A 13774-nucleotide genomic window follows, 5' to 3' on the forward strand; every position below is an offset into this window, starting at 1 on the left:
CTTAAGTTGCTTCCATGTCCTGGCTATTGTAAATAGTGCTGCAAAGAACATTGTGGTACCTGACTCTTTTTGAATTATTGTTTGCTCAGGGTATATGCCCAGTATTGGGATTGCTGGATCATACGGTAGTTCTATTTTTAGTTTTTTAGGCAATCTGCATACTATTCTCCATAGTGGCTATACAATTTACATTCCCACCAACAGTGCAAGAGGGTTCCCTTTTCTCCACACCCTCTTCAGCATTTATTGTTTGTAAATTTTTGATGATGGCCATTCTGACTGGTGTGAGGTGATACCTCATTATAATTTTGATTTGTTTGATCTGCTCAACATCACTCATCATTTCCCTAATGATAAGTAATGTTGAGAATCATTTCCTGTGTTTGTTGGCAATCTGTATATCTTCTTTGGAGAAATATCTATTTAGGTCTCCTGCCGATTTTTGTTTTTGTTTTTGTTTTTTTATGTGGGGAAAAATAGAATTTTAATTTTAATTTTTTATTTTTTTTATTATTATTAGTTTGTGCTTTAAAACAAAGTGCATCAGTCATACATATACATCTGTTCCCACATCCCTTCCCTCTTGCATCTCCCTCCCACCCACCCTCCCTATCGCACCCCTCCAGGCGGTCACAAAGCACCGAGCTGATCTCCCTGTGCTATGCGGCTGCTTCCCACTAGCTATCTACCTTACGTTTGGTACTGTATATATGTCCATGCCTCTCTCTCGCTTTGTCACAGCTTACCCTTCCCCCTCCCCATATCCTCAAGTCCGTTCTCAAGTAGGTCTGTGTCTTTATTCCTGTTTTACCCATAGGTTCTTCATGACATTTTTTTTCTTAAATTCCATATATATGTGTTAGCATACGGTATTTGTCTTTCTCTTTCTGACTTACTTCACTCTGTATGACAGACTCTAGGTCTATCCACCTCATTACATATAGCTCAGTTTCGTTTCTTTTTATGGCTGAGTAATATTCCATTGTATATATGTGCCACATCTTCTTTATCCATTCATCTGATGATGGACACTTAGGTTGTTTCCATCTCCGGGCTATTGTGAATAGAGCCGCAATGAACATTTTGGTACATGTCTCTTTTTGAATTATGGTTTGCTCAGGGTATATGCATAGAAGTGGGATTGCTGGGTCATATGGTAGTTCTATTTGTAGTTTTTTAAGGAACCTCCATACTGTTCTCCATAGTGGCTGTACCAATTCACATTCCCACCAGCAGTGCAAGAGTGTTCCCTTTTCTCCACACCCTCTCCAGCATTTATTGTTTCTAGATTTTTTGATGATGGCCATTCTGACTTGTGTGAGATGATATCTCATTGTAGTTTTTATTTGCATTTCTCTAATGATTAATGATGTTGAGCATTCTTTCATGTGTTTGTTGGCAGTCTGTATATCTTCTTTGGAGAAATGCCTATTTCAGTCTTCTGCCCATTTTTGGATTGGGTTGTTTATTTTTTTGCTATTGAGCTGCATGAGCTGCTTATACATTTTGGAGATTAATCCTCTGTCAGTTGCTTCATTTGCAAATATTTTCTCCCATTCTGAGGGTTGTCTTTTCGTCTTGTTTATGGTTTCCTTTGCTGTGCAAAAGCTTTGAAGTTTCATTAGGTCCCATTTGTTTATCTTTGTTTTCATTTCCATTTCTCTAGGAGGTGGGTCCAAAAGGATCTTGCTGTGATTTATGTGATAGAGTGTTCTGCCTATGTTTTCCTCTAAGAGTTTGATAGTTTCTGGCCTTACATTTAGGTCTTTAATCCATTTTGAGCTTATTTTTGTGTATGGTGTTAGGCAGTGATCTCACCTCATACTTTTACATGTCCCTGTCCAGTTTTCCCAGCACCACTTATTGAAGAGGCTGTCCTTTCTCCACTGTACATTCCTGCCTCCTTTATCAAAGATAAGGTGACCATATTTGCGTGGGTTTATCTCTGGGCTTTCTATCCTATTCCATTGATCTATCTTTCTGTTTTTGTGCCAGTACCACGCTGTCTTGATTACTGTAGCTTTGTAGTATAGTCTGAAGACAGGGAGCCTGATTCCTCCAGCTCCGTTTTTTGTTATCAAGATTGCTTTGGCTATTCGGGGTCTTTTGTTTTTCCAAACAAATTTTGAAATTTTTTGTTCTAGTTCTGTGAAAAATGCCAGTGGTAGATTGACAGGGATTGCATTGAATCTGTAGATTGCTTTGGGTAGTAGAGTCATTTTCACAATATTGATTCTTCCAATCCAGGAGCGTGGTATATCTCTCCATCTATTTGTATCATCTGTAATTTCTTTCATCACTGTCTTATAATTTTCTGCATACAGGTCTTTTGTCTCCTTAGGTAGGTTTATTCCTAGATATTTTATTCTTTTTGTTGCAATGGTAAATGGGAGTGTTTTCTTGATTTCACTTTCAGATTTTTCATCATTAGTGTACAGGAATGCCAAAGATTTCTGTGCATTAATTTTGTATCCTGATACTTTACCGAATTAATTGATTAGCTCTAGTAGTTTTCTGGTAGCATCTTTAGGATTTCTCTATGTATAGTATCATGTCATCTGCAAACAGTGACAGCTTTACTTCTTCTTTTCCAATTTGGATTCCTTTCATTTACTTTTCTTCTCTGATTGCTGTGGCTAAAACTTACAAAACTATGTTGAAAAAGAGTGGTGAGAGTGGGCAGCCTTGTCTTGTTCCTGATCTTAGTGGAAATGGTTTCAGTTGTTCACCATTGAGGATGATGTTGGCTGTGGCTTTGTCATATATGGCCTTTATTATGTTGAGGAAAGTTCTCTCTCTGCCTACTTTCTGCAGGGTTTTTATCATAAATGGGTGTTGAATTTTGTCAAAAGCTTTCTTTGCATCTATTGAGATGATCATATGGTTTTTCTCCTTCAACTTGTTAATATGGTGTATCACATTGATTGATTTGCGTATACTGAAGAATCCTTGCATTCCTGGAATAAACCCCACTTGATCATGCTGTATGATCCTTTTAATGTGCTGTTGGATTCTGTTTGCTAGTATTTTGTTGAGGATTTTTGCATCTATGTTCATCAGTGATATTGGCCTGTAGTTTTCTTTCTTTGTGACATCCTTGCCTGGTTTTGGTATCAAGGTGATGGCGGCCTCGTAGAATGAGTTTGGGAGTGTTCCTCCCTCTGCTATATTTTGGAAGAGTTTGAGAAGGACAGGTGTTAGCTCTTCTTTTAATGTTTCATAGAATTCGCCTGTGAAGCCATCTGGTCCTGCGCTTTTGTTTGTTGGAAGAGTTTTAATCACAGTTTCAATTTCAGTGCTTGTGATTGGTCTGTTTATATTTTCTAGTTCTTCCTGGTTCAGTCTCATAAGGTTGTGGTTTTCTAAGAATTTGTCTATTTCTTCCAGATTGTTCATTTTATTGGCATATAGTTGCTTGTAGTAATCTCTCATGATCCCTTGTATTTCTGCAGTGTCAGTTGTTACTTCCCCTTTTTCATATCTAATTCTATTGATTTCAGTCTTCTCCCTTTTTTTCTTGATGAGTCTGCCTAATGGTTTATCAATTTAGTTTATCTTCTCAAAGAACTAGCTTTTAGTTTTATTGATCTTTGCTATCGTTTCCTTTATTTCTTTTTCATTTATTTCTGATCTGATCTTTAAGATTTCTTTCCTTCTGCTAACTTTGGGTTTTTTTGTTCTTCTTGCTCTAATTGCTTTAGGTGTAAGGTTAGATTGTTTATCCAAGATGTTTCTTGTTTCTTGAGGTAGGATTGTGTTGCTATAAAGTTCCCTCTTAGAACTGCTTTTGCTGCATCCTATAGGTTGTAGGTCATTGTGTTTTCATTGTCATTTGTTTCTAGGTATTTTTTGATTTCCTGTTTGATTTCCTCAGTGATTTCTTGGTTATTTAGTAGTGTATTGTTTAGCCTCCATGTGTTTGTATTTTTTACAGATTTTTTCCTGTAATTGATATCTAGACTCATAGCATTGTGGTCAGAAAAGATACTTGATTCAATTTCAGTTTTCTTAAATTTATCAACTCTTGATTTGTGACCCAAGATATGGTCTATCCTGGAGAATGTTCCATGAGCACTTGAGAAGAGAGTGTATTCTGTTGTTTTTGGATGGAATGTCCGGTAAATATCAATTAAGTCCATCTTGTTTAATGTGTCCTTTAAAGCTTGTGTTTCCTTATTTATTTTCTTTTGGATGATCTGTCCATTGGTGAAAGTGAGATGTTAAAATCCCCTACTGTTTTTATGTTACTGTCGATTTCCCCTTTTATGGCTGTTAGCATTTGCCTTATGTATTAGTTACTCCTATGTTGGGTGCATAAATATTTACAATTCTTATATCTTCTTCTTGGATTGATCCCTTAATCATTATGTAGTGTCCTTCTTTGTCTCTTGTAATACTCTTTATTTTAAAGTCTATTTTGTCTGATATGAGAATTGCTACTCCAGCTTTCTTTTGATTTCCATTTGCATGGAATAACTTTTTCCATCCCCTCACTTTTAGTCTGTATGTGTCCCTACATCTGAAGTGGTTCTCTTGTAGACAGCATATGTATGAGTCTTGTTTCTGTATCCTTTCAGTCATTCTGTATCTTTTGGTTGGAGCATTTAATCCATTTACCTTTAAGGTAATTATTGATATGTATGTTCCTATTACCATTTTCTTAATTGTTTGGGATTTGTTTTTGTATATCTTTTCCTTCTCTTGTGTTTCCTGCCTAGAGAAGTTCCTGTAACATTTGTTGTAAAGCTGGTTTGGTGGTGCTTAATTCTGTTAAACTTTGCTTATCTGTAAAGATTTTAATTTCTCCATTGAATCTGAATGAGATCCTTGCTGGGTAATCTTGGTTGTAGGTTTTTCCCTTTCATCACTTTAAATATATCCTCCCACTCCTTCTGGCTTGTGGATTTTCTGCTGAAAGATCAGCTGTTAACCTTATGGGGACTCCCTTGTATGTTATTTGTTGCTTTTCCCTTGCTGCTTTTAATAGTTTTTCTTTGTATTTAATTTTTGATAGTTTGATTAACATGTATCTTGGCATGTTTCTCTTTGGGTTTTTCCTGTATGGTACTCTCTGTGCCTCCTGGACTTGATTGACTATTTTCTTTCCCATGTTAGGGGAGTTTTCAACTATAATCTCTTCAAATATTTTCTCAGACACTTTCTTTTCCTCTTTTTCTTGTGGGACCCCTATAATTCAAATGTTGGTGCATTTAATGGTGTCCCAGAGGTCTCTGAGACTGTCCCCAATTCTTTTCATTCTTTTTTCTTTATTCTGCTCCCTGGCAGTTATTTCCACCATTTTATCTTCCAGGTCACTTATCCATTCTTCTGCCTCAGTTATTCTGCTATTGTTTCCTTCTAAAGTATTTTTAATTTCAGTAGTTGTGTTGTTTGCCACTGTTTGTTTGCTCTTTAGTTCTTCTAGATCCTTGTTAAATGTTTCTTGTATTTTCTCCATTCTGTTTCCGAGATTTTGGATAATCTTTACTATCATTATTTTGAATTCTTTTTCAGGTAGGTTGCCTATTTCATCTTCATTTATTTGGTCTTGTAAGTTTTTACCTTGCTCCTTTGTCTTTCCAGAACAGGAAAGCCAGTGCCTCTCCTTGCAAGGCATGCAGAAATATGAGAAACCTTTGGAGAATTGTTTCCTAAGATTTTGATTTTTAAATCTGCTGGTTACTTTTTTCCTTCTATTCCAGTAAATTTATATTTTTAAACTATTTTTAACTTATTTAATAATAATACTAAGAATGTTAATATAGGCAAAGCAACATGGACAGTGACTTGTTTGCCTCCTACAACTTCATGAAAATAAGCTTTCCAATCATGGTGAAAAGAAATCTTCAACATACCAGGTTCCTACTCCTAAAGAAAGTTGATGGTAAAATATATTAAGTATCAGAAGTTACAGCTTTGCTTATTTTTAAGTATTATTGTTTCATCAGAAAATATTTACTCATCCTTTATGGGATTTTAAAAGACAAGTCTTGTTGGCCTTCTAGCTTAAGATGGTAGACTGAGCACAAGCATCTCTCTCCTCCTTCCTAAAATGGAAAATATTAAAATAAAAAAAAAAACCACCACAACTCTGGGAAAAGAATGATAATTTTTTTCATGAATTCATGAAAAATGGAAAACAAATGGGATATGATTGACAGGATGAAAAAAAATGGAGATTCAGAAGATTATATAGAAATAAGAGCCATTTTTCACCAAAGAAGTCTGGAGAAAATCCAAACTCAGTAATAAGAAATAAAAAGAGCAAGAGTGATCTCTGAGGCTACTGTCAAGGTAATTAATAAAAGCATTTCCTATAGAACTTCTGGGCCACTCTCCTCAACCCCTCAAAGTACATAGAAATGTTGGCAGGAATTATTTATGTTCCAGTGATAACCCTCAAAATTACCAACATTGTATGTTGAAGCTGGAGAGAAAAGCTTCCAGGTTTTTCTTGAAACTGGAGAGAAAAGCTTCCAGGAATGAAGTAATTCCAGGCCTCCACAACAGTGGAGGTTAATAAAAAAGAAAGGCAGTGCCAGCCAGAAATGAATCCTTTCGTTGCCCAAAATAAGCCCCTTATGCTCCTTACACAACAGACTAGCCCAGAGCTTACAGTCAGCCCTCCCAGTTAGGGGAGAGACCTGTTAGAAAAAGCAATCTACCTAATTGCAGAAGAAACCCATACCAGCCAGCTATACCAATCACCATGATTATTAAGCATTTGTTAATAAATATAACAGAGAGCCAAAGATTATCGGCATTTATGAAAAGCTAATGGTATGAATGAAAAGAACAAAATGAGCAAAGACAGAATAGACCCTAGGAGAAACAAAGATAATGTATGGGATAGAAAAAAACCTTCAAAGTATTCTAATTAGTATCTTCTAAAACATGAAAGGATATTACATCCAAAAATGCGCATAAAACAAGAATGGGGCTTCCCTGGTGGCGCAGTGGTTGAGAGTCCGCCTGCCAATGCAGGGGACACGGGTCCGTGCCCCGGTCCGGGAAGCTCCCACATGCCGTAGAGCGGCTGGGCCCGTGAGCCATGGCCGCTGAGCCTGCGCATCCGGAGCCTGTGCTCCACAACGGGAGAGGCCACAACAGTGAGAGGCCTGAGTACCACAAAAAAAAAAAAAAAAAAAAAAAAAAAAAAAAAAGAATGGACTGCTATGAAAAGGAAGAAACAATGAAAGAATAAGAGTTCTCTCAAATAATCTCCACTTTTTAATTTAAAAGTAGTAAAGAATACTGGGCATGGTGGGCACACGCCTGTAGTGACAGCCACTCAGGAGGCTAAGGCAGGAGGATCTCTTGAGCCCACGAGCTCTGTACTGTAGTGCGCTATGCCAATCAGGTGTCCGCACTAAGTTGGGCCTCAATGTGGTGACCTCCCAGGAGAGGGGGACCACCAGATTGCCTAAGGAAGGGTGAACCGGCCCAGGTTGGAAACGAAGCAGGTCGGAAGACTGAATCAATGATATAGAGAGAGGAGAAAGACAGGGGCAGGGGATGGGGAGAAGACAGAAAGGATGGTAATGGGGAGAGAGAGAATATCTTAAAAAGTGGAATAAAAAGAATAAAAAATTAAAATGAGAGAAAAGTTAAGAAATCTGGAAGACTAAGCATCCACTAAAAATGAGCAACAGATGGGGAGAGTGGTGTGAGAAAAAAAATTGAAAAACTAACAGAAAAATATTTTCCTGATATGAAGAAAGACTTGAATGAAATAATTGAAGGAGCTCACCAAGGGTCAAACAAGAAAAATGAAAAAGGATAAAACACCCAGACGCACACATGAAAGTTCTGAAAGCCCCCAAATAAAAACATTGTCCCAAAGCTTCCAGAAAGAAAGCAAAAACCAGGTTCCCTATCTGGAACCAGACCTCTCATAAACAACACTTTAATCTGGAAGAATATGAAACAACGCTTTCAAACTTCGACTGTAATTCAAATATGGGGAAGAATAAATATGTTTTAAGCATACAAGGACTCGAAAATTTCAGAAAACATCAGTTCTTGAGAAAAAGTTTCAAAACATATTCCAGAGAAATGAAATAAGAATCCAAGGAAATAGAATAACAAAAGATACATGAAAGAATATTAAACCAAGAAACAAGTAAAACACGTAACTAGGTTGAAATTATTGCTGGCAATTGGCTGTACAGTTTAATGCAAGTTATAAGAAAGGAGTTCTTTTCAAAGTAGAGACATAATATTAAAAACAAATAACAACCCGAAACTATAATCTGTGATTTCAATAATAAATGAAAGATGGAGAAAGGAAATACAGCAGTAAAACATGCTAAAAGTCATAACTATTTTAGGAAGGAAAAAATAATAGTAACTAATCTTCAGTATTCAGAGAGATAGGAAGATTAGAATTTCTTTTGAATTTAAAAATAAACAATAATTTAAATTAGAATATACATACTACAAACAAAGAGGAAAAAAGGGAAAAAATTCAGTAAAACCAATGAAAGAACAGAAAGACAAATAGAATACCTACCATATGATCCAGCTATTCCACTTCTAGGTATCTACTCTAGAGAAAAGAAAGCATATGTCCATACCAAGAACACATATGTTCATAGCAGCTTTATCTGTAATAGCCCCAAACCGGAAACAACTGAAATATTCATCAACAGGTAAACATATATATAAATTGGGGTAGACACAGACAATGGAATAGTACCACTTAGAGATAAAAAGCCAAGGTCAGCAAACCATCCTATACCTGCTACTTGTTTCTGTACAGCCCATGAGAAAAGAATGGCTTTTACATTTTCTAATGTAAAGTGGTTGAAAAATCAAGAGAAAGTTTCTATTTCATGAAATATGAAAATTCTATGAAATTCAAATTTCAGTGTCCATAAAGTGGAACACAGCCACACTCATTTATTTGCATATTGTCTAGGGCTGCTTACACTCCACAGTGGCAGAGTCAAGTTGTTGCAACAGAGACTGTATGGCCAGCAAAACCTATAATATTTACTATCTGGCCGTTACAGAGAATTGTGTGGGATACAGCTAGGTAATACTTCAGGGAATTGCTTTAGCCTTCAAAGTTGAAAACTAATTAGCTAAGCATCTTATCTCAAGAAGTTAGGAAAAGAACATCAAAATAAATCCACAAAAATAGAAGAAAGAAATAGTAAATGTGAGAGCAGCAATATTAATTAAAATAGAAAATGAATTCACAACAGAAAAAAATCAGCAAGGGTTTATTCTTTTCAAAGAGTAATAAAATTCATTAACTACTGGCAGGACTTATCCCACCCAAAAACGAGAAGTCACAATAACCAATATCAGGAATGAAAAGCTACAAACACTGCAGCTATTAAACATATAATAAAATGATATTGTGAACAACTTTATGGTAATAACTTTGATAATTTAGATGAATTGGAAAATTTTTCCTAGGAAAAAATATATAACTTACTAAAACAGACTCAAGAAAAAAATACAAGATCTTCATTGTCCTATAACCAATAAATTGATTGAACCAACAGTTGAAAATCCTCCTCAAAAAACTCCAGATGTCCAATGGCTTTACTGGTGAGGTATTTGAAAATTCAAGAAAGATATAATTCTGCTCTTTTACAAGCTTATGCAGAGTGTAGAAAAATAAGAAACACAAAGATCATTTTATAAAAGTAGATGTAACCATAATAACCTGATAATTTGACGAGGGCAGGAGAGAAAAAGAGAATTATAAGCATAGATGCAAAAATTGTATAAAAATATTAGCAAACAAAATCTAGATACATACAAAATGTAATATGTAACAAACAGCTGTATTTATTACAGGAATGTAAGTTTGTTTTAACTTTGAAAAAGCAATCAATATATTCAATTATATTAACAGATTGAAGAAGCTACATCATATCAGTGAGTACAGAAAAAGCATATAATAGTCAACATTCATTCCTGATTAAACAAATTAAAACAACCTCTTAGCAAAGAATGGAAATAGATGGGAACTCACTTAATATTATAAAGAGAATCTCAAAAAAACACTATAGTAAACTTGATACTTAAAGATGAAACAATTAAAACTTTCCCTTTAAGATCAACCACCTGCAAGACAAGGGTACCTGCAATCAACACTGCTATTCAGCATTGAACTGGAGGTTAGATAACAAGGACAATAAAGTAAGAACAAGAAAAGTTATAAAGATTGAAAAGGAAGACACAAAACTGTTATTTGCAAATGATGTGAGTGAAATACCTAGAAAGTAGAATCTACAGATCAATTGTTAGAATTAATAAAAATTTAAGCAAGGCTGCTGAATAGTTAATATACAGAAATCAACTGCATTTCTATACACCAGCAACAAACCGAAAATGAAATGCTTTAAAAGGAGATAACACTGACAGTAACATTAAGAAAAAATAGCATGTGTCCAGGAATAAATCTTATAAAAGATATGCGAAATCTCTAGGGGAAAATTGCTTCAATAAATGCAGCTGTCAGGTATCCATAAGGGAAAGCATGTTATTGGACCCTTACCACAAACCATACACAAAAATCAGTTCCAAGGGGATTAATGATCTTAAGGTAAAAGGATAAATCTAAAGAATGAGGAGTTAGCCTAAGGAAAAAGAGAGGGAAAAGCATAGATTTGTAGCTAAAATATGGCCTATGTATTATATTAAAAGCTTTTTCAAACAAATAAGAAAAAGATGGACATCCAGGGTGGTGGAGGGAGCAGTCAGTTCTTCTGACATTACTCGTAACGTTTTCAAAATTCGTGAGCAGGATTTTAAAACTCTAATTGTTACCTTATATTTTGCCGTTCTTGATCAACACATCTTATTTGTGATGCAAGCATTTTTTTGTGAATTTTAATTTCTTCGGTCCGTTTTTCCATAGCAGTGTGTAATTGCTGTTTTCTTTCTTCCAGAGAAAGAACTTCTTCTGCCTTACTGTGAAGCATTTCTCGAATACGTTTAACCTCAAGTTTTAAAAGATTGTCTTCTATCATCAAATCCTATCAACATAACAAAATCGTCAAATATTGAAATAATCATTTGCATATCCAAACCAAAATATGTTTCCTTTTATTGCTACAAAAGTCAAACTTGAAAATATAACTTTTTCTAATTTGACGATTGACCAAGATATTAATTAGGGTTAAATTTAGATTGCTCTGAGTCATGACTGATTTTCCTTTTATTTTTATTTTAAGGAAAGGGTTTATGGTTATTCCAAGTCTTTTATTATTATTCAATTTTAAATTCAAGTTTACTAAAAAAATAAAAAGAAGAACTTATTCCTAAAATTGAAAGTTACAATGTCCAGCAAATATATGAAGCCCAATGGATGAGCATTTTTATATTCTAAACTAAATCTTACAAAATAATGTATAAATACATTTTATTAAAACAGTTCAGTCATGAGTAGAGTGCTGACACAAGATCACACTAATAGATCAATTTTCAGAATAGAAAGCCCAGAAAAAACACTCCAGAATATAAGATTTTACTAATTCAAAACAAAGCTTGTTAGCTGGAGAAAAGATTAGATCCCCATATCTCATATGTACAAAAAATAAATGCCAGATGAATGAAAGAACTTAATGTAAAAGATTAAACCAGTGCAGCCACTAGAAACAGTAAATATCTGTTTGATTTTTAGTGTGATGAAAGAGTTTCTAAGCATAAAAATTATACAGGGAAAAACACTTAAATATATAATGTTTAAAAAAAGTTTTTATGTCAAAAAAACTGAATAGAAATTTAAAGACAATGAGACAAATATTTATGAGTTAATATTTTAACATACGAAGATCTTTTGCCAAGCATTTTAAAAATATAAACCACCTGGGGACTTCCCTGGTGGCGCAGTGGATAAGACTCTGCGCTCCCAATGCAGGGGGCCCGGGTTCAATCCCTCATCAGGGAACTAGATCTCACATGTGTGCCACAACTAAGAGTTCACATACCACAACTAAGGAGCCCACGAGCCACAACTAAGGAGCCCGCCTGCCGCCACTAAGACCCAGCACAACCAAATAAATAAATAAACATATAAACCTCCTAATGGAAATATGGGCAAGAAAATGAACTAGAAATCCAAAAGAAAAATTATGGAACATAACATAATAGAAAAAAATGTTTAAACATTTTAATTGAAACATAAATATTTAAAATTTTATGTTTAAACATAAAATGTTTTAAAATGTCACCAATTTCTAAAGTGCAGACTAAAAACAATGAGATACCATGTTTGCCCATCAAATTAACAATAATTTTATAAATTATATTATCCAGCCCTGGTGGTGCTGAGTAAAATAGAATGCTTACACACTGCTGGTAGGAGTATTAACTGAATGCTCTAGAAGGCAATTTGGCTTGAAAATAGTTTCAAGACACCAAAAATATTCATTCTTTTTGAACCATAATTATACAGCTAGAAATTTAGCCTAAGGAGATACATGAACAACTGTACAACGAAATATGTGCACAGTACATGATAGCGCCATTTAGAATAGCCAAACACTAGAAACACATATCCAAAAATAAGAGATGGTTAAATAAATTATGGTAACTTCATGCAATGGACTGTAGGAAGCCTTTAAAGATAATTAATGTTTAGGAGATGTGTAATATACTTATAAATTTTTGAATACAATATATAAAGCCAATTTTCTTTAAAAGACTGAAAGAAAATAATATAATGTAACACTGTTTATCTTCTGTACAGTGATTATAGTGACTTATTTTCTTCTTTATAATTTGGTATTTAAAATTTTTCTACAATTAGCATGAAAATATGTGGTTTTTAATATTATATATACATATGATTTTATTGCACCTGTTTCAAAGCTTTGGCTTTATTAAGTTCTTTCTCTGATCTATCATTGAAGAGGTTTAGTTCATTTATTTTGGTCATGAGGGACTGTTTTTCATCATGATTTTTACTATTTGACTTCTTGATAAAGTAAAGATCATTCTGTAAAGAGGAAAAAAAGTTACATAAATATATATTTTAAATAACAATATTAAATACATACTACTAAACATGACTTACATTAAACTATATGCTCCATTAAATATTTATAATAATATAATATTATAAATCTCACCCTTCATGCTCTTATGTCTCTAATAGAATATACATGGATATTCACATAGAAGCATTTTCATTTTTATTACCTATTGATGTTTGGGTTCAGTTTGAGTTCAATAATTCTAGGAAATATTATGTATGATTACAGTTCAAACTGAATTATTAGGTGGTTGCCATTTATGGGGAGAAATGGGAGGGTGGAGTTCAAGCTTTGGTTAAATACATGGTTCACCTTCTGGAGTTCATTATTTGATTCAACCCAAGTCTCAGAAGGTAAAAACATTAACAGTCTGAGAAAGCATAGGGTCTTGGTTAACTACAAGCTCTGGAATCAGACAGCCTTAATTATATATTAGCCAACCAAACCCAGTGGGCAACATACTCTTCCTCAGTTTCCTCATTTCCAAAATGGAGATGATAACAATACCTACCTACCTGGGTTGTTGTGAGGGTTAAAGAATTTACTGTCAAAGAATATGTGCAACAATGTTTGACACATGGAAATATCTATTATTATTATTATTATTATTACATATATAATCACATACTGCTGGAGAGAAAAATGCTAGATAAGATCTAATTCCACTGAATGAATAAATGGGTCATACATACTCAGATATTAGTTTTCTATCTTTATACCAGTTTGTATCCTCCCTCCCATTCAGAACCAGAACAAGATTTGTTCCCTTTGTCCCC

At 34.3% G+C, this 13774-nt stretch overlaps 1 protein-coding gene across 1 annotated transcript in view; it reads right to left on the minus strand.

Moving 5' to 3' along the window:
- Positions 1–13774, minus strand: part of CCDC39 (coiled-coil domain containing 39) — a 45923-nt gene that overhangs the window by 9891 nt on the left and 22258 nt on the right. Inside the window, exons 12-13 of the mRNA XM_060099180.1 lie at positions 12824–12961; positions 10789–10997 (exon numbers count right to left, since the gene is read on the minus strand). Of these exons, the coding sequence (XP_059955163.1) occupies positions 10789–10997; positions 12824–12961 (347 nt within the window). The remainder of the gene's footprint in view (positions 1–10788; positions 10998–12823; positions 12962–13774) is intronic.

This window comes from Mesoplodon densirostris, chromosome 5 (genome assembly GCF_025265405.1).
Source record: "Mesoplodon densirostris isolate mMesDen1 chromosome 5, mMesDen1 primary haplotype, whole genome shotgun sequence".
NCBI lineage: Eukaryota > Metazoa > Chordata > Mammalia > Artiodactyla > Ziphiidae > Mesoplodon > Mesoplodon densirostris.